This window comes from Lontra canadensis, unplaced genomic scaffold, assembly GCF_010015895.1.
Source record: "Lontra canadensis isolate GAN:19392208 unplaced genomic scaffold, GSC_riverotter_1.0 scaffold239, whole genome shotgun sequence".
In the NCBI taxonomy this organism is placed as follows: domain Eukaryota; kingdom Metazoa; phylum Chordata; class Mammalia; order Carnivora; family Mustelidae; genus Lontra; species Lontra canadensis.
In genome coordinates, this window is record NW_022631233.1 from 338,503 (window position 1) to 365,358 (window position 26,856).

At 39.5% G+C, this 26,856-nt stretch overlaps 1 protein-coding gene across 7 annotated transcripts in view; it reads left to right on the forward strand.

Annotated features, from left to right (window-relative positions):
- Positions 1-26,856, forward strand: part of LYST (lysosomal trafficking regulator) — a 184,830-nt gene that overhangs the window by 133,431 nt on the left and 24,543 nt on the right. For all 7 annotated transcript variants that reach the window (XM_032849679.1, XM_032849678.1, XM_032849677.1 and 4 more), the window contains 10 exons: positions 59-155; positions 1,096-1,157; positions 2,558-2,613; positions 6,253-6,405; positions 9,545-9,789; positions 13,813-13,879; positions 15,443-15,599; positions 18,543-18,683; positions 21,317-21,534; positions 26,622-26,852. In XM_032849679.1, the coding sequence (XP_032705570.1) occupies positions 59-155; positions 1,096-1,157; positions 2,558-2,613; positions 6,253-6,405; positions 9,545-9,789; positions 13,813-13,879; positions 15,443-15,599; positions 18,543-18,683; positions 21,317-21,534; positions 26,622-26,852 (1,427 nt within the window). The remainder of the gene's footprint in view (positions 1-58; positions 156-1,095; positions 1,158-2,557; positions 2,614-6,252; positions 6,406-9,544; positions 9,790-13,812; positions 13,880-15,442; positions 15,600-18,542; positions 18,684-21,316; positions 21,535-26,621; positions 26,853-26,856) is intronic.

The window sequence follows — 26,856 nt, forward strand, 5'->3', positions numbered from 1 at the left end:
ATGTAGCACATAACTATGATCATTACATAAAGACAATACTTATTTTTTTCCTCAACAGATGTGGTCAAACCACCACTCTCTTTCCTGTTTGAAGATAAAACTCATTCTTCTTTCTCTTCGACTGTAAAAGACAAAGCTGCAAGTGAGTCTATAAGGTAAGTATGAATCCGTGAGATGTCCTTTCTTTTGTTGAATGAGTTAAAGAGTTTAATAGTTTATTGTAGTGTTTAGGTAATACTTTATTCCAGAAAATGCTGTGGTTTTAGGAAAGGTCCTGTGCATAGCTCAAGAGAAGACAAAGTTGGATGACCAAAATCCAGAAGGAAAAGACATTTTCGATAGCGAGGATCCATTGACGTTCAGGCGTCACGCTCTGTCCCTTCTCGGCATGTGTCTATCTTTGTAGTTGTCTGTGAAACAGATAGCACGCTGGTCATGACCCCAAGTGACTAAAGGTTCAAATTTTAGTTCCCTGTCTTACTAACTATCCGGTCTTGGGCAAGCTACTTAGCCTCTCTGTGTCAGTGTCTGTATCTGTGACACAAGAAAGATAATAATACCTAAAGTATCAGCGTATTGTTGCTTGTCAAATGGGTCCGTATATGTTCGCTATTGATAGTATTTGTTATGGTGGTGGCAGTTATTATTGAGCCCATTTAATAGATAAAGAACTCGGACTTGAAGGAGGTGAGTGACTTGACAAAAGAGTAGGTCTTTTCTGAGTCTAAATCCCCTGTTTTTCCTAGAATACAAAGATTTTTTAATGTCTTTGAAAATACCAGAGGCATGATCCAATGTTTGTTTAATTACTAGAAAACATAAAATACTGAAGTTTCTTTTTAAAAATTGAATGCCTATATTCTATATACATGGCATAGGACTTAGGAGCCTTCTCTAAAAGTTTTTATCTTCTCCTCTACTAGATCATTGGAGTTTGAGATAATATTTTCATGTGAGTTTAGACAAGACTTCTCATACTTTTGAAACTCTAGTCTGCTATGCTAAAATCTTTTACTATATAGAGATAGCTTATACTCTACTCGCTGAAATTGGTCAAAACACTTAATCATAGGGATTTTAAATATATTTTGACAGAGTGAATCGAAGATGTATCAGCGTTGCACCATCTAGAGAGACGGCTGGTGAATTGTTATTAGGTAAGTCATGCTTTGAAGACTTTTACACAAACTTACCCTGTCTTTATTCTTAGACAATATGAAGCATTGTTTGTTGTAATACCATTAAATCAGATAAACTTTCTCTAACAGCACATAGGTGATTTTGCCTTAACATTATATATAGTGCTTATGACCCACAAATGTGAAGAAATGACAATCTTATTTTCTAAAAAGCACATGAATAGCATTTTAATTTTCATAAAGTTGACTTTCCTCATAAGTATACATCTTTATATTTAATCATTCCTTTTACCTATATCCATTTTTTATTTTTAAAGTGAAGAATTATTGGAATACTAAGAAATATATCCACCTTGAGACAGTTGATAATTTATATTCCCTGTTGTGCTTCTGAGAGAAAGGCCAAGGTTGTCCATCCATGGATATCTATATAATTACATTTGGTCAGACATTTTTTCCTTAAGATATGAAGGAATAAGTTTGCACCACTTGGTCTGTCTTCCCTTAAGGAACCAGTATGTATGCTGTAGGCCAGTTCTTGAAGCATGGCCCCCAAATCCAGAACATCAGCATCACATGGGAACTACATAGAAATATACATTCTTGGGCTCCAGCGTAGACCTCTTGAGGCTGAAACTCTGTGGGGCAGAGCCCAGAAGTGTGCATTTCTGTGAGCCCTCCAGCAATTCAGATGCACCCTCAAATTTGAGAGTCGCTGCTATACGCTAAAGCTACAGCCTCCAGGGCTCCAGAGGCAAGCTTCAAGCTTGTCTGGACTGAGCCCCATGGTCGTGAGGATGGAGATAGTGCCCTTCTCTGAGCCAGCAGTGCTCAGTGCTCAGGGGTGACCAGCATACAGTGCTGAGCCCCAGAGAAATTCCTACCTGTTGGATATATGGTGTAGTGACATGTGTTAACACAGCCAACCTATAAAGCAGAACTTGGGGGCTATCTTTTAAGGTCTCCTCTGCTCTGTTGAGTGTTTAAATAAAAATAATGAAGGATTCCTCTTTTGCTAGAAAATTTGTTTACAAGTTGACTTAAGCTAATATGTGAGAAAATAAAGCAAATTAATATGCTAGTAATATAAAAAGAGTACTGGTAATAATAAATGGCCACCTTTTTTTTTTAGCACTGAGTGCCAGATACTAGTAATAAGTGTTTTACATATATTCTAATTTAATTCCCACAGTAACCCTGTGAAATAAAGTCCTCCCTCCACCCCTTTTTTTAAGACAAAAAGAAGCAACTTACCCAAGATCTCATGGATACTATTAAAAAATGTTATTGGGTGAAAGGAACAGTTTCTGTGTGCTGGGATTTAAATTCAGGCCAATGACTCCAGAGGTCATATTTGTAATCACATACGGTAATAGTACACGTACGTTCTTAAACTCATGTCCGAATGCTTTCTATAGGTAAATGTGGGATGTACTTTGTGGAAGATAATGCTTCTGATACAGTTGAAAGTTCGGTGAGTAGAGGCTTAAGTTTGCACTTACATAAATCTAGACAAATTCCCAAAATGTATAACTTTGGGATAACAAGAGAGTAGGTAGAACTATAAGACTTCATGTATTGTCACTCTATGTATAGATTGGTCTTAATTCCCAAACTTTTTCTTTTAAAGATATTTTTAAGAAGAAGACCATACCATCTCGTCTGGCTTACAGTCTGATCTCATAGCAGTTAGTATTATGAGTCAAATTCCAAAGCGCTGCTGTTAAAACGAGCAAGCAAAGGGGGAAAAAGTGAGAGAGAGAGAGAGAAAGCAAGAAACAGACTCTTAATTATAGAGAACAAACTGATGGCTACCAGAGGGCAGGTGGGTAGGGGATGGGTGAACCAGGTGAAGGGGATTGACGAGAGCACTTGTGGTGAGCACCAGGTGATGTAGGGAAGTACTGAGTCATTATATTGTACCCCTAGAACTATACAACACCGTATGTTAACTAACTAGAATTAAAATAAAAACTTGAAAAGTAAAAAATTTTTTTAAAAAGGAAAGAAAAATGCTTGTTATGTTAATTTATTTATATTTATTCTTTTTATCACTATCCTCAGTAGCAACAAATAACTACTTCTTACCAGTCCCAGTTCACTGTCAAGTACACTTACCTTCACAAAGAAAGGAAAGTGTTGTATAATTGAATAACTTAAGTAATTCTGATATTCACATGCCTTAGTACCATAATTTTTATTCTGCTGGAAGTACTGCTGTTAGTGAGAAAATAACAAAAATGACTCTTAATTCACATTTTTTTGTATTGCAAGACTTTTTGTCCTTATGAATTAGCTTGTGTGCCATTAAAATATTGTTTTGAGATCCCGGTAATAAGAGAAATAAGGCTTTTTGTTTCAGAAAAGTTCTAAAACCAAGAATTGCTAAGGATATACTAAATAAGATTGCATGTGGTTTAATAGTGAATACATAGGTGATTTTAAAAAAATGAGCTAAAACATAAAATTTTGTTGTAAAACAATATGAAAAAAACATATGAAAATATTTAATATAGCCCCCCAAGTTGAGTAGGCATTCTTTCGTGTGGGATTTATCTAGCAGTTGCTACAGTATTTATCCCAGATAGTAGAAGTATGGGTTAATTATTTTTCAAGATGTCTCCTTTTTAGCAACCAAGAAATTTAATAGTATATATAAGCAAACATTTTTCTGGATCCAAAAGATGCCATTTTCCCCCCTTTAAAACTCTCCTTAAAATAATTTTTTTTTTTTTAAGAGTGAAAGAGCCTTCTCTCCTCCATTCTTTAGCATTTGTTCCCACTTTACATATGACATTTGCTGTCTTGCATTTTGAATGTTTATACACTTTCCATCTTACACAGATGTATTGCATGCAGAACACTTAGCAGAGCACCTTGCTCCTAGATACTTAATTAACATCTGCTGAGTTGCAGGAATGAATGAAAGTTAAAGCTCAACAAGAAGGAATTCAGTTTTATGTATGAGAGTATTAGATTTTCATTAAAATGTTTAATTTTATTTGTAATATATTTCCAACCCCTACTTCTAAAATCCAGTTGGAACCCAGTACAATACCGTAATACACATGGAACAGGACAAGTCAAATTTTTAAAATTTCGAATAAGGTTTTAGAAGGATGAAGAGCCTGGGGTAAGATAGTCATGTGATTGAGTTCTAAGTTTTGCACTGAGCTCCTGTTCCAACACAAAGGAGAAGTAAATGCAGTTTTCCAAAAGGGAAGACTGATGAAAAACCAAAATAGGATGCAGGTTAACTTGATGAGGTAAATTCTAACTAGTTTAAAACTTTAGTAGAAGCTTTTATCATGATTTTTCTATTGAAAGCATTGAGTAATGTAATTCATGTATTCAGTTGCAGTTTACAGACTTAGATATGTTTTTAAAAGTTTTCTTGATCTTGTACTTTGGCAAGGGCCCAGTGGTGGTAAGAAGTATAGGATCATGGCCCCTAATCCTTCATTCTAGAATGTGGGGATTTGGGATGCCTGAGTGGCTCAGGTCATGATCCCAGGGTCCGGGGATGAAGCCCGAGGGAGACTCTTTGCTCAGCGGGGAGCCTGCTTCTCCCTCTGCCTGCTGCTCCTCTTGCTTGTGCTCTCTCTCTCTGACAAATAAATAAAATCTTAAAAAAAAATAAAAGAAAAAGAAAAAAGAAAGAAAGAAAAGAATGTGGGGATTTGTTGAGGGAGGCTGGGATTAATGCTGTCAGGAAGATCCAGCCTTCTGGTGGTCACTGTATCTCTTCCTTCCTTCTGCTGACCACATAGGAGAGGAACATAGCCATCTGGTGGGCGACGATCTGTGAGCTTACAGTCGGTGGGGCTGATTGGCAGAGGCTGCTTTGCCTTTCCTGGGAGATGCAGAGGCATGTGAACTGTGCGTCAGAGCTGGCGAGCTCCCAGGCATGCAGATAGGTCAATTTTAACCCAATCCATGTGAGGGCAGGCCCACAGTTTCGAGTTCTCAGGGAGAACTTGTTGTCCACTCTCCAACCCGACCCCAGGCCAAGAGAGATAAGCTACTGCTTCTTTCTCTATCGGTGGGCTCATGTGTTTATCTACAACAGGAACATGTCCCTTTCTGAAGTAATTTCATCCGATACTCTGATCCAGAGAACCCAGTGCCTCATCTTCTTTCTTCCAGTGGTTGTCGATCTGATCACTTAGTCTGTGACCCCAGCATGCTTTTCACATTTCTTGTTATTTTTGCTTCCTGGGGTTCATTTTCCCCTTAATTTCTTGCCAGCTCAGCTTTAAACTCAGTCAGTCTAGAATGGCTACATATTGTATGAGTCTAACCATATGACATTCTGGGAAGGGAAAACCATGGCGATAGTAAAAAGATCAGGGGTCCTCAGGGCAGGAGGGAAGGAGGAGGTGGAGCACGAGGGAATTCTGTGGGAGGCGGTGGTGGTGGACACGTTTCCCTGGAGACATTAGTCAAAACCGACAACTGCGTCACGCCAAGAGTGAACCCTAGTGTAAATTATGGCCTTTAGTCAAGAATAATGTATTCAGTGGTGGCTCAACAATTATTACAAAGGCACCACACTACTCACACTGATGGGAGACGTTAATCATAGGGCAATTATGAGTGCAGGCAGGGAATACATGGGAACTTTCTACGCTATTTGCTCGGTTTCCTGCAAACCTAAAACTGCTATAAAAAATAAAGTCTCTTAAAAAATACAAATAAAGTCTTTTTTTAAATTCCTTTAAATTTCATCCAGCATTTTGAAGTGTTTTGTAGTAAGGGGGTGGGGCAGGTCAGGGAATCTTATCTGCCATATTGCCACAAAAGGAAGATGTCTTATTTCATTTTGATGTTTTAAAAAATCTAAGATTAAAATGATTATTTATATTTTCGGGCGCCTGGGTGGCTCAGTGGGTTAAGCCGCTGCCTTAGGCTGGGGTCATGATCTCAGGGCCCTGGGATCAAGTCCCGCATCAGGCTCTCTGCTCAGCAGGGAGCCTGCTCCCTCCTCTCTCTCTGCCTGCCTCCCTGTCTACTTGTGATCTCTCTGTCAAATAAATAAATAAAATCTTAAAAAAAAAAAAAAGAGTTATATTTCCTATGAAGCAAACACTTTCATTTATTTCTTTTGTCTTAGAGCCTTCAGGGAGAATTGGAACCAGCGTCCTTCTCCTGGACATATGAAGAAATTAAAGAAGTCCACAAGCGTTGGTGGCAGTTGAGAGACAACGCTGTAGAGATCTTTTTAACAAATGGTAGAACACTCCTGTTAGCATTTGATAACACCAAGGTAAATTTGGCTTTATTAATAGATACATATTTTTGAAGTTATCATGGGTCCAGTGTAACTGTACTCAAACTGATTTTATCAGGGTTTAACTTATTTAAACTTTGATTTGCTGTTTCTGTCATCAAGTAAAAATTGCTCTTCTTAGTCCTAATTAAAGTGAACCTTGGCTATATTAGAATGATTTTTGTCCTTCAAAACTGTGTTAAATTCAGATACTCCAGAGTGACTGTATCTGTAAAAAGTAAGTGAATGCATAATCGACCTCAAAAGAGCAATTTAAACTTGAGAGCAGATTCCATTGTTTACAAACCCTTTCTTAACCCCCACCACATCCCTTCGGCTTCAGTTTGTCTGCTGTCCTTTATAGAAAGGAGAAGTGATGTGTGCTCACTGCCTCCATTCTCTTTTGAAATGCTCCTGGCTGGTTTTCTTCTCACCACTTCACCTAGAACTCTGGTTGGGGTTCTCAGTGACCTCCGTGTCTAAACCCTATGGTCACATTTCTCGGTCCTCATTTTACTTGGCCTATCAGCAGCATTTGACACCAGTGATTATTTTTTCCTTTTTAAAAAAGATAATAATATTAATAACCTTCCCAGGGCACCTGGGTGGTGCAGTCTATGGAGCAGTTGACCTTCCAACTCTTGGTTTCGGCTCAGGTCATGATCATGATCAGCGTCATGAGATCAAGCCCCACACTGGGCTCCATGCTCAGCAGGGAGTCTGCTAGTGCCTCTTCCTTTCCATCTCCCTCTCCCACGCTCTCTCAAATAAGAAATAAATAAAATCTTTAAGAAAAAATTAATCTTCTCCACTAGGTCATCACTTTTCATTGGCTCTCCTCCTGCCGTCAGGGCTTTCCTTCTCAGTCTTCCTCGAAGATGCTGCTTGGAATGCCTCTGGGTTCACTCCGCAGACCTATTCTCTTCTCATCTACTCTTCAGACTTTAAATACTACCTGTATTGTAACAACTTACAAATTTGTGTCACTACCGAAACCTCTCCTGGGAATGCCACGCTCAAATACTTAACTCCCTCCTGGGCATCTCCACTTGAAAGTCAAATTGGCATCTCATATTGAACAAGCACAAAACCAAATTTCTAATCTACGCCCTCAAAATCTTGTTGCCGTTTTCCCCGTTCCAAAAATTAGCAACTCGAATCTCTCTGATTGCCCAGGCTAGAAATGTTGGGATTCCCCTAGACTCCTCTTACTCTTTCATGCCCTACATGCTCTCCATCAGTCCTGCTGACTCTCCCTCAAGATAAGTCCGCAATCTGACTACGTACACTACTACCCTCTTGGTCTAAGCCAGCATCATCTCCTGCCTACATCATTACAGTAGCCTCCTAACTGTCCTCCCTGCTCCCATTGCTCCCCCTTCTTTCAGACTATTCTCAACACAATAGCTAAAGTGTGTTGATCATGTCATCCTCTACTCACAACCCTCCAGTCACTTCCTGTCTCACTTGGTTAATGCCACAGTCCTTATAATAGCTGAATGAAGCACTGAATGATCTGGCATCTTGTTATCTCACTGACCTTCTTTTCTATCATTGTATCCCCTGCTCTATCCATCCATGGTGACTTTTTTTCCCTTGACTAGGCACACTAATGCCTCGGAATTACTGATCCTGCTCCGGAATACTGCCTGGAATGTTTTTCCTTTTTGAAATTCACATGACTCACTTGCTCACTTTTTCAGGTTCCTTGATCAAATGTCTCCTTCTCAGACCTTCCTGACTACTCTTAATAAAATAAAATAGCAACCCCTCTCTTACTCCTATCCCCAAGTCTCCTTCCCTTTGTTCTGTTTTCCTCTATAGGACTTAATAACATCCAACATTGTCTCTCTAATAAAATGTAAATAGTTTGTTTTGTTAAGTGCTATAGCTTCAACAGTTTGAATGTACCTGATCAGTATTTGTCAAATAGCTTCCTTTTTCTTGTGTGGTTTGGTATGCAGTCTGTCATAAACTATCAGCCTTAGCTTTAGAAGGTGGCAGTCTTCAGATTTAAACTATAGGTTTAGGTTTGTTTGTTTTTCTTGAACTGATTCATTTTTTTTAATCGTCGTTAAAAAAAATACATAGAAGAAGATGGCCATTTTTAAAAAGATTTTATTTATTTATTAGAGAGAGTGAGTGAGCACGAGTGGAGGGAGTGGAGGGAAGCAGAGGGAGAAGCAGGCTCCCCATTAAGCAAGGAACCCAATGGGGGTCTTGATCCCAGGACTCTGAGATCATGACCTGAGCTGAAGGCCCATGCTTACCCACTGAGCCACCCAGGTACCCTCATGTTAGCCATTTTTATGTGTTAAATATATTCACATTGTTGTGGAACAAGTTTGTGGTGTAGATTTTTAAACCCCCTGTGATCTTGCCTGTTCCATAGCCATAGCTCCATTTCCTCATTTACTTTTAGTCCTGTCTCTGGTTATCCGCGAGTGTGGCTCTCATTCCTATGCCTTAAGTCCATACACATTTAGGATAAATATTTCAAATTTGTTTTTAGTAAATTCCTGGCTTGTCTGTTTTTTCCCTTTATTACCAATCATCATTTAATGGCTTTAGAAAAAATCAGATTACCCTTTTCTGTGACAAGTTTTGTGAATCTCTAAAAAAACCAAACAAACAAACACAAAAATTTATTGCTTTTCAGTCAGTAGTGAAAATCAAATACCGTATTTTACATAGGATATTTTATTTCATATTCATGAAATATTTGAAATTTGAAATTTATTTCATATTCATTTTAAGATGGAAACGAGGCTATGTCTGTCTAATTAAGACGACCATGCTCTTTCTAAATACCATATTGCATTTATTTAGATGAAGATTCTTCTTTATCCTTTATTTTTTTTCAGGATCTGTATATAAGTGACTTTTCTATACAGACGTTTTCTTACCTTCTTATGAGCTGATTTCTCTGGCAACACAACATAACGTTTAAGAGTCCAGGTTTCGGAGGAAGCCCCGGAGTTGAATCTCAGTTCACCAGCAGTGGATGTTATTGGGGCAACAAGAATTTTCTTGGTGGCCTTGAAGTTACTAATGTACCTAAAATATGGAGACTTTGGAGAAAAGTATCAGTAGCCTAAAAGAAAATCTGTTTTTTTTTTCTCTCCTTCCTTTGCAGGTTCGTGATGACGTGTACCACAGTATACTAACAAATAACCTCCCTAATCTCCTGGAATACGGCAACATCAATGCTCTGACAAATTTATGGTATACTGGACAAATCACTAACTTTGAGTATTTGACTCACTTAAACAAACACGCCGGCCGATCCTTCAATGATCTCATGCAGTATCCAGTGTTCCCGTTCATACTCGCTGACTATGTCAGTGAGACCCTTGACCTCAATGATCCTTCAGTTTACAGGTAACTGAAAATGGTGTCACTTGTTGGCTTTGTCTATATGCTGTCTTTATTTCGTTAAAGACCTATCAGGATTTTCAACCATGCACCAATCTAGAAGGAATATACAATGAACCCCATCTGTCCATAACCTCAACTCGACAGTTATGAATATTTCTGCCAAGCTTGTGTCATCTCTTTTTTTCTTTTTAAGACAAATCACAGACATTTTGTTATGTTATTCCTGTGTTCTTCAGCACACATCTCTTGAGAAAGTATTGAACATTTTCTTACTTATGTTACAGTGACACTATCATATCTAAGAAAATTAACAATAATTTCATGGTATCATCTAATACTCAGCCCATTTTCCAGTATCCTCCAATTATATGAAAGATGTCTTTTTATAGTTGACTGGCTTATATCAGGCCCAGTATCACCTTTGGTCGCTCTGTCTCTGAAGACACATCTAGAACAAGCCCTTGTTTGTTGGTGTGCATTTTCCTCTTCTTTTTTTCCTAACATTGACTTGTTGAAGAACGGGTCAGTTATTTTGTAGGCTATCCCCCATTCCCATGTTAGTATTTACCTTCTTCCTTCAGCCTCTGTATTTCCTAGAGACTGGAAACTAGTTCTGCAGTCTCGCTTAGACCGAGGGTGAGCCTTTTGGGGCAGGTGTCCTTTGTAGGGGGTGTGAGCTTCATATTGACCAACATATTGACCAACTCAGGAGACACGTGGCGTCCACTCTAATGATGCTCACTTTGATCCATGGTATCAGGCTTCCCCTGAATTTGTTTCTGTCATTGATGACTATCTCTTAAGTCAGTTATTTATTTCACTAGGGGTCACAAAATGGTGGTTTCCTATTCTCTCATTTCTTCTAAAATTCTTCTAAAATTTTTTAGAAGAAAACATACAAGATGAGCCTGGGGTCTTTGTTGTGTCAGAAAGCAAGGAAACAGGGGTGCCTGGGTGCCTGGGTGGCTCAGTGGGTTAAAGCCTCTGATTCAGCTCAGGTCATGGTCCCAAGGTCCTGGGATTGAGCCCCACATCGGGCTCTCTGCTCAGCAGGAAGCCTGCTTCCTCCTCTCTCTCTCTCTCTGCCTGCCTCTCCGCCTACCTGAGATCTCTCTCTGTCAAGTAAATAAATAAAATCTTTACAAAAAAAAAAGAAAAGAAAAAAAAGCAAGGAAACTAATAGTCTTGTCGGAAGGACGTGGAGGCCATATTTACATACCTGTGTTCGTTGCAACATTGCTCACAACAGCCAGCTGGGGGAGGCAGCCCGTGTCTATCTGTGGTTGGATGGATGGGGAATTTGTGGTACATACATACAATGGAACATCATTCCTCCTTAAAAAGGAGGGAAGTCCTGTCATACGCTATAACATGGATGAACCTTGGGAACATTGTGCTAAGTGAAATACGCTAGCCGCAAAACAGACAGATACTGTGACATTCCACTTATGTGAGTTATCTGGGGTCATTAGACTCAGAGGCAGAGAGGGGAATGGTGGTTGCTAGGGGATGAGGTTGCACAGGGGAGTGGGAAATGGGGAGTTGTTTAGTGGGGGTAGAGTTTTACAAGATGAAAAAGTTTTAGATGTTTCATGCAACAATGTAAATATGGTCAACACTATTGAACTGTTTATTTGAGGAGTGTTATGATTATTAATTTTGTATTGTGTATTTTTTTCAACACAACCAAAAAGAAAAATAACAAAGGACTCAAGAGCCAACTTGAAGTGGCTAACACCGCCAAAGATAGGACAGTCGGAGCACTAGGAAAAATAATGACTACAATTGATTAAAACACATTAAAAAAAAACTCTTAGGTTAATAATGATGCTTTTTAAAGGCCCCAGAAACAAACTTACTAGTCACCACTGGATATAACTAGGGCACCAGTTTCATACCTTTGACATTTGCCAATTAAAGCAAAAGAATTAAGCATTTATCCTGCCTTTCTTGAATGAATTGCCTTTTAGAGTAACCACATAGCCCTAGTTGGTGAGGAAATATTCTGGTTATTTAATTTTTTTTAAGTTCTCTTAGGTTATTTAAAGAAAAATTGACTCCAAATATTCTACTTGGTATATTAGAATATATATATCTTAGAATATTTTAACTACTGAGAAGTAGTCCTAGCTTAAGACAGTTTTCAAGAAATCAGATGCAGCTTAGTATGTTTGTCAATTTAAAAAACAGCAAGTGGCGTGTTATTTCCAGACATTTTTATCTGCTGCTGATGGACATTTAGACATTTTTGCACTACTGGCATAAATAGATCCAGTCTTTCTGGAAGGCATTTGACAATATATCGCCAAAGAACTCTTCAAATGTGTATACTCTGCTTTAGCAATTTAACTTCTTGGACTTTTTTTTTTAGGAATACTTAAGAATATATACTTTACCAGAAAGGTTCCCACTGGAAGTAAGTTTCATGAGGGCAAGAACTCTGTCTGGTTCATTGCTGATAATGGTGCCTGGCATTGCGTGCAAAAATTTGGCCATATGGATGGATAGTCCTTACATCATTTTTTTTAAGTGGCTAAAATTTAGAAACAACCTCAATGCCCAGCACCAGGTTTGAGTAAACTGTTTTACACCGCAGCCATTAAAAATGGTATTTTAGAAATATTTAGTGTAGGTAGGGAAGCCTGTTATTTTTATTTTTAAACATGAACATACATATGCAGATAACCAGAAAAACAACTGGAAAGGTATATACCAAAATGTTTTACCTGTGAATAATGGCATTTTAGCTGATTTGGGGGTTATTCTGTCTGCTCATCAGTAATTTCTGATTTTTCAACCACAACAGTATTATTTGTGTTCAAAAAAACCTATTTACACTGTTTAGAAAAAAACCGCATACCTGGATCTTAAACATGATTTCTCCTATTTTGAGATGTGAATTTTTATCTATTCTGTAAAACTGTTTTTACTTTTTAATGAATTTTTTAAGATTATAGAAAGGTCTCAAAAACCAAATTAGTGCTTACTATCACCGATTTCAGTATCCCTAGGATTCAGGCATATGACTGTCTGCCTCAGCAGACCTGGTTTGATCCACTGAGCTTTGGGCAAGTCTTGATGTTGATCTAGTTACAGAGCCAGAGGTTGGAACTCCAGATGGCTGCCCCCCGACACTAGCCCGGGTGGCCCCTCAGCCCGGGAGGCTTCGGCCTCAGCGGATCTTTTCCTCTTGCTCTTCCAAGTGCTTACACAGGGAGGCTGCTTGCCTCTGTGGCTTGGAAAAGTGAGGATTCATCCCAGTGTTCTCTAGTGCCCCTGACAGAGCGTGAACACCAGCACAGACACAGCTCTACTGTGCAGACGAGGATGTCACTCCCTGTCTGTGAGTTAGACAATAAAACTTGGATTTCAACACGCACATGCCTAGTCTCCACTTGGTCATTTTTAAATTTGTGTCATTTTGGGGTGCCTGGCTGACTCAGTCCGTAGAGTGTGTGACTCTTACTCTCAGGGTCATGAGTTCAAGCCCCACGTTGGACATGGGGTCCACTTAAAATTTAAAAAAAAAAATTTTTTTTAAGTGTCATTTCATTAATTTTTAGTACGTAACCTGATAATTCTATAACATCTCCTCATGGTCCTGCTTCCCATCCAAACCGCCCTTCCGTCTTTACCGCCGGATGGGTGTAGGTCTGGAAAGTGGGGACAGGCATGTCAGGGCTCAGCAGGAATCAGGTGCCCTGGACAGCATCTGTTCTGATTCTGGAGGAAATGGAGGAAGCAAAGAGAGCAGGGGCCCCAGCAGCCCTTTTTGTCTAGGTTACTCGTAAGCCAGGAACTCCTGAGTGGGTATGGATCTGTTTAGGAAAATCCCACCATCTACCAGTTGATTCAGTCATAATCTTGAATGATGGCTGTTACGTTGCAAAGCAACATGTGTAACCACTAAACTAAGGGCCAAGTGTTTGCTGATCACAGGCTTACTTACGGATGCAGGCATGTAGGCAGCTTAAGCTTGACAGTATCGAAAGACTTCATCTTTTTCCGTCCTCTCTTCGTTTGTAGAAATCTCTCTAAGCCCATAGCCGTGCAGTATAAAGAAAAAGAAGATCGTTACGTGGACACCTACAAGGTGGGCTTCATTTTTCCTCATATTTTGATACATGAGAACTCAAGTTTTGTTCTACAGACTTGTGTTTTACCTAATTTAAAATTTATAATATTGACTTTTCTGTTTTTTTACCTTCTTGTGCTTCGAGTGACAAACAACTGGAAATCATTTATGATTTTAGGTATTGTTGTCTATCTCAGTTCTCTGAAAACACTTTACCCAGAAAAAGAAATACGCTTGTTGTGGCATAAATTGGAAGCTAATAGTCCATTGTTACATCCATATATAAATAACTATATTCCTTTAAAAAAAATCACAGATTTTCAGGATCCTGCTCTTTGTATCCGCTAGTGTTATTTATAGAACAATATCAGTCTATTTATGATGTACCATAATTCCTTATTATTCATATTCAGCAAATTATGCATTAGTTTATTAGCAGAAATTTACCAGATTTTGAAGTTTAGAAGTATAATTTATCTATTTCTGAGAAATTAACATTAATGGAATTCTGTTGGAAATTTTTTAAAAAACTCATTAGCCACATGCTGCATTCTTCACAGCAGTATCAAGGTAAGAGCAGCTGAAGCAGTCTTCTTGCATTCGCATTGTTTTGTAGCACAGTTCCAGAAAGATCTCTCCAAGTGTCTTGTAACGGTCACTTCTTGATTCTTCTGTAGTTGAAAGTGGAATCAAGGAGAAGTGACTCCAGAAATTCACTATTGCTTGACTTTGTTATCAGAGCCAGACAGAAGCTATGGGAGATGAGTGACAGATATTAAATATTTGGTTGAGCTTCCTACGTCATGATGGGAAGATAGGAGTCGTGAGAAATCACTGTATTCGTTCTTATCTCAGTGAAACAACATTGCAAAACAGTCATAAAATGTTACCTTAATACCTAAGAACCTTAGTAACGTGGTACAGTTTTCCCACTGCTACTGCCTTTCCACGCTAGAGAGTTTCTCTAAAGAACATAGCATTGTATCTTGAGACTCACTTTTAAAATGCAGATGTCTCTAGTGACAGTAGCAGCTTCCTTTATCGAGCGCTTGATCAACTTACACGTGATAGGCTACGTTGGGAGCCAGAGTGCTGGGAGGCAGGGTGCAGAGCAGGTGAGTTTCCTGTGACAGAATGAGAGACTAAAGGTGCAGACTGTGACATGCTTCTCCAGGAGCCAGGCCTCAGCGGGGCACTGAGGAGGAGACACTTTAGGTGTCTGAGGTCCAAACACAGGTGGCAGGGCAAGCCATAGAAAATGGTGTCAAAGGGATGGGACACGGGCATCTGGGTGGCTCAGATGGTTATGATCCAGGTCTTGATTTCGGCTCAGGTCATGATGCTCAGGGTCATGAGATCGAGCCCTGTGTTGGGTTCTGTGCTAAGTGTGGAGCCTGCTTGGGATTTTCTCTTTCTCTCTGCACCCCACCCCACACCCCCACTTGTGCTCTTTCTCTCTCAAAATAAAAAAATAAAATAATGATTTTTTTAAAAGGGGGATTAGTAGAGAAGATAGAAAGAAAACTGGTGATACCTGGAGCACTCTCTCATGAACACTGTCTGATTGCCTATTCCCTTCAGTACTTGGAGGAGGAGTACCGCAAAGGGGCCCGAGAGGATGACCCCATGCCCCCCGTGCAGCCCTACCACTACGGCTCCCACTATTCCAACAGCGGCACCGTGCTTCACTTCCTGGTCAGGATGCCTCCGTTCACAAAAATGTTTTTAGCCTATCAAGGTAAGAATTGTTTTATAACTACCTAAAATATCTTACTGGGTCATTAGGGGGGAAAAAAAAACTTGACATACTTCCTGAGACTGTATTGAGACTTACCAAACCACAGGAAAAATAATTCTACTTATTCCTTCAATAAAATTCTTTCCAAAAATTTGTAGTGAACCAGATTATCTTGCTAATATGTTGAGTTTTCGCAGCAGATTAGACATGTATGTTTATAAAAATGCAATTCACTTTTTAAAAATTAGGATGTAATTCACATCCTGTGTAATTCGCAAACTTTATCCTTATCAAATGTATGCAATTTACTTTTTAAAGATGTAAATTTAATCAATTTAATAGTTAATTTCTAGAGGGAATATGTTACTGTCATTTATTGTAAGTAGTTAATAGGAGAGCCACACTTCCACCGTCACCGTAGGAACTGTCTAGTTAATGAACTTCTGCCTCTGGGGCACCTGGGTGTCTCATTCAGTTGAGTGTCCAGCTCTTGATTTCAGCTCGAGTCATGATCTCAGCGTCATGAGATCAAGCCCCCAATGTGGAGCCGTCTTAAGGTCGTAATCTGGGCCCCACCCTGTGGAGCTTTGAGCTCTCTCCCTCTTGCTCCGCCTCTCCTCCCTGCTCAGCCTCTCTGTGTCTCTCAAAAAAGAGAGAAGAATGATAATATCTTCTACCTCAGTGTTTTAAGTGGCAGCTGGCAGGCTGGAAGATTAGTTGGAGGTGAATTTACTGACTTGTGTGCAAATGGGGACATTCTCTCCTACCAATTTCTAATGAGGACTGTGGTATGAGCTCTGTAGTTTTTCCTCATGGCACTCAGAATCCTTTGTGGGGTCATTATCCATTCATTTACTCAACCTTCTTGAACTTCTTTATATATTTTTACTCACATACCATCTCTTGGAGGAATGAATTTTGCTTTGTCTCTGCTTGGTCTATAGAAGGGGCTTTCTTCTGTTTGTCCTTGTGTAAGTACACAGAATGAATGTTCCACGTGACAGCTGTTCAAATATTTGAAGACTCTTGCCCTGTCCCCTTTTTCCCTTTCAGTCTTGTTTATCCCCAAGCTAATTATCCTTAGTTAATTTGACATCAGGTTGAGAGCCTCCTATATGCAGGGTCGTATCCCAGCTGCTGCAAGGAATCCAAAACATAAATAAGACCGTTCTGTACTTACTGAAGAGTTTTAAAAACCAGCGCGTAAGCCGTCCTTGTTTGTTCTGGTTTCCAAACCTGTCACTTTTCTGATCATTCTTCTAGACATGTTCTGGTTTGCAAATGCCCTTATTAAAAAGTGGCACTCAGAATAAAAAAGAGTACTTCACATGTGGTTTGGGACTGCTGCAGTGTGTTACAGGACTCTTCCTGCCCTCCACTTTTTTCATGTAGCCCAAGAATCTATTAATATAAAACTCCCAATCAACTAAAATGTCTTAATTTTTAAATATATATTGCTATTATGCTAGTTTTCTTCATGCTGTATTTATGCATGATTAAAAAAAAAAAAACAACAACCAGAGGCTACTGCAGTCCCTGTCAGCTTCATCTGATTAGCTAGAAGTGATCTACGTTGGCTTTTAAATTTATGTCTAGACTTGGGGACTGGTCCTGGGCTTCTCATCTTGGCCCTGTAGTCCTTTTGAGGCGCATCCTCTTTGTTGTGAAGACTGTCCTGTGCACTCTAGGCTGTTTTTGCAGCATCCCTGGCTTCTACCCAGTTGATGCTGGTGGCATTCCCCCACCAGTTCCATTGTGAGAACCAAAAATATCTCTAGGCATTGCTAAATGTCGCTTGGGGACAGAAATGCTAGCTTCAGAACCCCTCGTTTAGTACATGCACATTCTAGATTATAGGAATTTGTAGAATAGGTTTTCTTTTTAAGTTAAGAAACAATGCAGAACTTGACAGTTTGAACAGACCCTCAGTGTGCGTCTTTCATGCCACGTTCCTTAGTCTCTAGTCTAGATGCTATGAATCTGCCGTAGCCTTACAGAATTGCTTTTTCTAGATGCCATTTAGATTGGACTTTTCCTCTGAGCTAACTGACTCCGCAAAACAGATGAGAAAGTAATGAAAATAATAGAAAATGTTGCTGGACAGGGAAGCACAGACCTGCGGAAGAAATTTAGCCTATCTTTTTAAAATTGTGCCTTGCTTGATGCTGAGATTAGTCTGTGACAGTCTCTAAATGAAAAGATAAGTACAAAATTTCAGCAACTTCAAAGGAGTTTTCGATAGTACAATATATACAGCTGGTGTTCTCAGGGGCTGGCCTCTGGATACCATTTCATGTTCTGCTAACTGTTGACAGGAAAGAGACCGGTCAAAACTCAGTTCTTAATTATTAGTCTACAGCAGAAAAACTTAACAGAGGAGTGACTGTGTTTAGTTTTTTCGTTTATAGGAAATTGTACTTCATTCTTTACTTCAGTTACATCTAAAAAGCAGTGCTCCCCCCACCAAAAAAAGAAAAAGTAGTCTTAATTTTTAAAGGTGAAGGAATAATTTTGCTTTCTGATGAGGAAAAAACTGTTTTACCCACTTGAACTTCAATTTTCCTTCTTTATTATTCATTCAATAAATAGGTCATTATCAGGTACCTAGGATGTGCTCATTGTGGGTTATACCCAAGGTCCCTGCTGTTATGGGACTTCAATTCTGCTTGGGTAGACAGATAGTAGTTAATTAAACAAAAAAGTGATATAAATTCACCCATTTCTATGTACCAGGAAAACATAATACAGATTAACAATACTATAATATGGTCTCAAATAATGTATAGAAATACTTATTTTCAAGAACATGAAAAACCTCTTTAAAACTGAAAAACAAAACGAACATCATTTTAATCTTTTCAAAGTAGCAGAAATAAACTATAACAAGCTTTAAACAGAATAAGGTCTTTGTGTCTTAATTGCATTGTTTGTCTTTCTTTATAGATCAAAGTTTTGACATTCCAGACAGAACTTTTCATTCTACAAATACAACTTGGCGCCTTTCATCTTTTGAATCCATGACTGACGTCAAAGAACTGATCCCAGAGTTTTTTTATCTTCCAGAGTTCTTAGTCAACCGTGAAGGTATAGCAATACATCATTTCTAATTTATAATTCTGTACTCATTTTATACTTTTCTAAAAATAAGAATAGCTTTTTTAAGTCCTATAATTTGAGTTCCCCAATAAGAGAAATACCTTTATTTATCAAGTGTATCATTTTATTTCCAAGCGAGCATGAAGATTGTAACTATTTTATAGGACCAAATATGTGTGGGAAAATTGGTAACTTTTACCTATTAAAGGTATCTGTAAAATGTACTTTAGTTTTATTACAGAAATGCTTTTTTTCCTGATTGCAAAGGTTATCATATGCTCATTAAAAAATAAGTCATGAATTTATTGAAGCACAATGTAAGTTAACCAAAATCTCAATGACTTTATGCGGAGTGACCAACTTAGAAATAAAACACCCTAGCCAGAATCTTCTAATACCAAAAAGGATAGTAGAGGATAAAATCCAGTTTCTGTGATGCCAATGACCAACAATCTGGGCCAACCTTACCTATTTTTTAGTAGAAGATCAGGTATCCCTTTGAGAGATGTTTGTGGATCATTTTTCTACCTTACTTAATTTTATTTTTTATGTGACCTTTAGGAATATATGCAATTGATAACTATATCTTTAGAGAAGTTAGTGTTGGGAAAATTCCTTTAGAATTTTATTCTATGCTAACTGGCCTCTCTGGAGCTGTTTGGAGAACCGTTAATAAATCCATGTGGCTCATTACCCGGAGCATGGTTATAGTGTTGCCCAGATGAGAACCGCCTTAATGGGCTGTCGGCACCCGCACTTTGGAGTACCTACCTGGTGGCTTTCGGCTTGGGACTCATTTCAGTCTATGCTTGTTTTCTCTGTCCATGATTTCTTCTATGTATGTTTCCGTTATCTCTGGCTGCATAACAAATACCTCCAACACTTAGTGCCTCAAAGCAATAAGAAATTGATTATCATTACAGGTTTCGCAGGTCAGAAATTCAGGAGCAGCTCCGCCCCGAGCCTTCAGTGGTTTGGGCTCAGGGTGTGCATTCAGATTAGCTGGAGCTGGACCAGTCGGGATCAGAGCAGCTGGGGGCTGGCAGGCATCTCTCTCATGTAGTGTCCGTGATTTTCCGTGTGGTCTCTCCATGTGGACCAGTTTGGGTTTCCTCATGGCATGGAGGCCTTGGACATTCTCCTCGGCAACTGGGGGTTCCAAAGGCGAGTGTCCCAAGAGAGAAATGAGTAGAAGCTGCATGGCCTCTACGAACCTCGCCTTGGAGGTCACAGAGTGGCACACCTGCTGTGTTCTGGTCACAAGTGCCTTGCCCACATTCAAAAGGAAGGAGCATAAACTTTGCTACTTGATGGGGGAGTAGTGAGATTCCGGAAAAGCATGCAGCACAGCAAGGGTTGTTACAGCTATTTTTGGAAAACACTGTTTGCTATCATGTACATCGTGTCATTTGCTATCAGCATTCCATTAAGCCTTTGATTAGTCCCCTAGTCATCTGCTGTGTGTGAAGAGTGCCCACCCGGGATGTGCCCACAGAGCATTTGACAGTTGAGAATGATTTGAGTTTATGCAGACCCCCTGCTGCTCAGCCCCTCCCCAGTTCAGCTTAGAAGTCTCACTCACTGTTGTTACATCAGTAGATCCCTGCTGCTCGCAGAGAGCTCTGGGGGTTCTGGGCCAGTCCGTCTTAAATCACTCTGCAGCTGCCTGTAGGATGAGCTGAGCTTCTGGAGATGACCCCCACCCTCACTCCATGTTCATTTATATAAGCCCTTGCTTTATATTTCACATCATATCATTTCAGAATACTTCCAGAATTAGCGAATATCCTTTAACTGTTTTCACAAGATCTAGAAGGAGGCAGACAGCAACTTAATTTTGTATGGAGTGTAATCAGCTTTTAAGAAAGCCTTTTTAATTTTTATTCTGTTATGCTGTTCACATTTTCTACCCATAAAAGGTAGCACAAAAACATCTCTGTAACATTTCTTTTAGGACAGTTTTGTTTTTTTTTAAACAAACACTTCTGAGATTTTTGTTTACACTAGCAGACAAATGAAACAATTAGAGAACAGCTTATTTAGATCACAAAAGAACCCTCTCATTCAATGTGTGGGGATAAGTTTGTTGTCTATAGGAGTGCTTAGTGGAAATGATGTTAGGACAGACCTCTTGACTTACCATAAAGTTAATAGTTCATTTAGGATGTGTGTACTTTGCATTAATTGGATTTATTTAAGCTACAGAATGCTAATATTTACTAAATATAGCCTTAAATTTATTGTGATGTTAACACCTTAGTTTGATTTTGTAATCGAGTTTATAATTGAATAGAATAGATATTTAAGTACTTACTACATTTGAAGTTCTGATAATATTGAAATTAAATAGCAGTGATTTTCTGCTGTTTTTTTCAATATGGTATAAAGTGGTAGAATGATAAAGTTGAAAGATCTCAAATTTAACGAGGATAGCATTAACCCATGTACTTCTGTCAGTAGGTAGGTAAGTAGATGAACAATGATGTCACTCTCCTCTTTGCCTCTGCTTTCCCTGGTTATAGCACATAATATCTGTTTTGGGGAACTCTTAAGACCTGCTCATTGGGCCAAATGAGGTGTGCTTTGGGGAGATAAGCATTAATGTTAATCTTCTCTTTTAGGTTTTGATTTTGGTGTGCGTCAGAACGGTGAACGGGTTAATCACGTCAACCTCCCTCCTTGGGCACGTAACGATCCTCGTCTTTTTATCCTCATTCACCGACAGGCTCTAGAGTCTGACTACGTGTCCCAGAACATCTGTCAGTGGATTGACTTGGTATTCGGGTATAAGCAAAAAGGGAAGGCTTCTGTTCAAGCCATCAACGTTTTTCATCCTGCTGTAAGTGACTCTTTAAAAATATGCATTTAAAAAAAATATATGCATTTATATAAGGCAAAACTGGAATAAAAGGTTAGCTGTGGGGCTATTTCTTTAAAATACCCAAGTTATCAAAGAGAATTAGCAACAGCTTAAATTGCTGTCCAAGACTTTCCAGGCTTTGTATTTCACCTCTTTGAAAATAACTAAGATGCTGTTCACTGGGGGTTCCTCAAGACTATCCCCAGGCTGAATGAGGACTTGAAGACTCGGCAAATAGTCGTACTTACAGAAGGTTTAGAACAGTGATGGGTCCAATGCAAAATCATCAAAAGGAAAAGATATATAGGACAAAGCTGGAGGACCCTAGGCACAAGTTTCCGAGAGTCTTCTCCCAGTAAATCACAAAGAACATTCTTATTTCCTCCAGCAACATGTATGATGTGGTCAAGCCAGGCAGCTCATTAGGGACTCAGAGCCCAGGGTTTTTACTAAGGGTGGTCGCGGAAACACTCTCTCTCTTACATGTACTGAAATCCCAGGCCTCCAGAAGGAGAAAAGGCATTCAGTATAAGCCACACTGTTTGTACAAACAGTTTAGACACAGTAAGCCACTCTTACCCGGTTAGGAAATGGTGGGAACTCTCCTGAAATCCACATTGCCATATACCAGCCAAGGGCCAACCATGCACGCAGGCCCTTCCAAGGAAAGCAGTTCGGGCCCGCCACCTTAACTCTTTTTGGCACAATGTAAATTCTTAGAAGTAGAATTGTTACACTTTCACATGTACTTTTTGATGTTGTTAGATAGGCTATCTTTTTAAAAAAAAAAAAAAAAAAGAAAAGAAAGAAAGAGAAATCAATCAATCAGTCAATCAATCAGTCAATCAATCAATCAATCAATCTGGGGCACCTGGGTGGCTCAGTCCTTAATCATCTGCCTTCGACTCAGGTCATGATCCCAGGATCCTGGGTTGAGCCCCGCATCAGGCTCCCTGCTCGGCAGGAAGCCTGCTTCTCCCTCTCCCACTTCCCCTGCTTGTGTTCCCTTTCTCGCTGTTGTCTCTGTCAAATGAATAAATAAAATCTTAAAAAAAAAAAAAAAGAATGAAATCTATTGAGGAAACGCTTCATCTGGTAGGCTCTGGTGTTGTGAAGGTGAGTAAGATTCACTTGGGGACAGCGGGGCGAGAAGGGAAAGTTGGGGTGGTTGTGCCTACTAGATGTGGTAGTGGGATCCAGATGAGGCCTCCAGAAGGAAATTCCTCAAGGAATGAAGGGCAAAAAGGCAAATTATAAAAAGCTATAGCCTGGTGTTGCCTAGTGGCTACTCCAAGACTGTGAGTCCAGCTCAGGAGCTATTACTCCCCTGCATATGGTGTTCAGCCTCTCGGCTCCCCCAGCTTTGTAATTAGGAGGTAGGGCGGGGTGGATCTTGGACTTCCCCTCTAGCTATAGTTCTCTGAGTAGGTTCATCAAGCGTTTGTGACAAATGCTGCAAAAATGCGCACATGAACCCAGAGAATGTACTCTGTACCTAATTTATGCCAGAGACCCATTCCTGAATAGCAGTTTTAAAATAAAAATCTCTTTAGTCCATTTTGCTTAGTAATTATTTTAAATACCTCTAAAATAGCAGAAAATTCAATTCCTTAAGAGACTTAAGGTCTAGGAGACAGAGTAAGACAAATTTACTGATGACCCTGATAAAAGAAGTGTTATGGCAAAGTGTTTTGGAAAAGGGGAATAATACAGTTTCATGGGTGAATCATAATTCTCTGCATAAGAGTAGTATGAAGTAAAGCAAGGCTTCAGGTATAATTTTTGGCCTTCCTTCATATTTGATCTAAAATGTAACTTTAAAACCAACTAGGAATTTTGACATTAACCTCATTATACTCTGCGCCTATGATTCTAGCATATCTTTTCAATTATTCTTATGTGAAATTCACATTAAAAGTATCTGGATGCTGAAATATACCACATAATTGTCATTTTGCCACTTTTGTCACTGTTTCTTTGGGACTTTAGAACTTTAAAAAGCATAGAGTTTATGCCATTGTTCTAGGAATTTGATAACAATTCATGGAGCCAAGGAAAGTGCAGTGACTACCTACACAGTCTCTGAATTCAGAATTGAGTTCAAGCCCTCACCCTGTGACCCTGCCACTAGCTGTGTGACCTCGGGCAAATAGCTTAACCTCTCCGTACCTAAATGTACAAATCTGTAAAAGGGAACAATAATACTAACCTCCTAAATAAGGAAGGAAATCCATACAGGATAATGTGCACCATAGAACCACATATAAGAAACGTTAATCTTTTTAAGGAACGTAGAAATGCCTTTTGATCATAATTCATCATTCATATATAAGGTTCACATAGAAACTGATACCATAGAATGTAGAGAAACACTATTTTCAAATATACTTTTTAAAGCTCTGGCTGGAGGATTATTCCAATCTTCATTTGAATTTTTTAGTGTACCAAGTCAAGCAGCCGTTGAGAATGACCATGCTTACATAAGCATTTCTAACAAGTATTTGATCCCTTGTGGTGGCAGTCGAGGGGGTGGGGGTGGCAAGGAGAGTAGTGTTGGAGATTATTTAACTTCCAAGGAATCTTTGAGATTTTATTTTGGCATTTACAGAAAGGTTATGTCTAGTTATGTAATGAAATTGGCTATGCTTGATGAAATGCTAAAAGCTGCATTGTACAAGTGGGTACTCCCAGGACATGACAGATCTGTACCCAGCTCCTGACTCTCTCTGAGGAAGTCAGGAAGGAGACACACCTTGCTCTCCATCTCACCCCAGGGGATGATAACATGAGGAGGGAGAGTGTAATAGCGCTCTTTACCTTAAAGAGCTTGCAATTTTCACCACACTTTTTCAGAGTCACCCCCTGTTTTTGTTAGAACCTAAATAGTACTCTCTTGAACTACCTACCAACATCGTATCTTAACTTCATTTTTGCCTTTTTCCTATAATCACTTTAAGCAGATGACTTTTTCCATAACTTAGCATTTTACACGGTCTTTTTTTTTTATTTTAACACTGAGGAAGGCAAAATAGGACCATGTCAGGTCCTGAATCTTTACTCCTCTTCCAGTCTGATTATCACCCTGACCACCCTCCCACACACACCTTTCTCTTCAGCTTCATGTCCTAAGAAGGTGCTTAATAGAGGACAGCACTCTCCCTACAGCGTCTTGGTCAAAATGGAATCCTTTGACTTTGTTTCTTATCCAGTCTTCCATTTCCTGCCAGGGAGGTGAAGCTGTCTTGTCCTCCGGCCTCCTCCGCTGGCAGCATCACCAAGATGGGGTGAGGGAGGCTGAAGGGATTTGCAGCACATCCCAGCCTTCTCCCCTCCAACCTTCTAGTCCATTTTAGTGGCTCATGTGAAAACCTCCAAAGCAAACAGAGACAGGAAATCAAGATTCAGATAATCCTCTCTGAGGATGCATAAGGCCGACATGCGTTGGTCTTGAGCTTACAGAATGGAAATCAGAAAAATTTTGCTTGGGTCTCAGTGATACTAGTGTTCAAATCCCTAACTCTTCTGCCCAGGAAAAAGAGAGAGAGAGACCTCAAAAATCTAGGCTCCTTACTAATGTCTATATAGGTGCCTCAATAGTTAATATTCATGGACATCTCCAACATGGTGTGTGTGAGTGAAGGGAATGAGAAATTCTTTCTCTACCCTTCAAGATCTCCCAGCTGGCCTAAGAGTTAAATTCACATAAGACAGATTAATAGAAAACAACAACAACAACAACAACAACAAAAACCAGAGTTCAATTATGCGCAGAGGCTCAATAATGAAGTCAAGACCTCAAGAAATGACCAAGGCAGACAGTTTTTACACTTTAGACAGAGAGACGATGAATCTGTGAGGAATTGATAGGACAAAGAAAACTTAACTTTGGGAGCTTCAGTTAGTAAGGATCTCTAAACAGACTTTGGGCTGGGACAGCAAATTAATGAAAAGTTGCAAGTGTTGTTTACACAGTCTTTTCTACTCTAAATTTCCCATCTCTGGTCATAAGGATAGCTCTTTACCTCCTGGTATGGGGAGGATACCTTTCACATGGAAAATTTATTTCCTGCTTTCAGGGGAACGGAGGAGGGTCTGGGTCTCCATATACAAGCTGTCTCCTAAGTAACTTATTTGAAACAATTGATATGCTTGGGGTGCCTGAGTGGCTCAGTTGGTTAAGCATCTAACTCTTCATTTTGGCTCAGGTCATGGTCCCAGGGTCGTGAGATAGAGCCCTGTGTCAGGCTCTACATGGAGCCTGCTTAGGATTCTCATTGTCCCTCTATCTGCCTAACCCTGCATGCGCGCTCTCTCTCTCTCGCTCGCGCGTGTGCTAATAAATAATCTTTAAAATAAAATAAAATCAATAGGCCAAAGTGGTCCATCTTTGGGCAGCCTGCCCTTGGCCCTGACATGAGTTAGCACAGAAAATCGTCCTCTGAAATCAGCTGTTGTGTCTTGAGAGAAGAGTAATCCAAATCTTTCTTTGAGCACATTAAAGTCCAAGAACAAAAGAGTATTTGGCTATCACATAATTAAAGGCCAGATACAAATGGCTTTGAACTTCTAGTCCTCATTTGTACAAATTGAGAAAATCAGGGCGGGGCAGGGTCATCTACTTTCCTTCTGCCTCTGTGTTGCCATAAGCTGAAATTGTCTTGTTCAATTTTGTTGACCACCTGAAATGATTTTGACAAACCCCTTCACTCTAGTTTTCTGACCAATATCGGACAGGCAACTACAGAAAAAAATACATCCACTTGCTAATCTGCTTGTTATTTTGGATCAACTCAAGTGAAAATCTTGCTTTTTTTTCATCTGTCTTCATTGAAAGAAAACACCAAAGAAAAAACCTCATTTTTTTATTGAGGTATAATTGATATATGAGACATTATTTAGTTTCTGATGCTAACTGATCAAAACATTTAAAAACCATTTCCATTTGAAATAGAGGGGAGTAAATTACTATCTAGAGAATAAAACAAGTTGTTTGTTTCCCCTTTGGTGTCATTGCCAACCTTGATTTTGACAAACCTCTTGTTCTCTTCTACTCTCTCACCCTGCAGACGTATTTTGGAATGGATGTCTCCGCAGTTGAAGATCCCGTTCAGAGGCGAGCGCTGGAAACCATGATAAAAACCTACGGCCAGACCCCTCGCCAGTTGTTCCAGTCGGCGCACGCCAGCAGGCCTGGATCCAAGCTCAACCTTGAAGGAGAGCTTCCTGCCGCTGTGGGGTTACTAGTGCAGTTTGCTTTCAGGGAAACCCGAGAACAGGTCAAAGAAATCACCTATCCGGTAT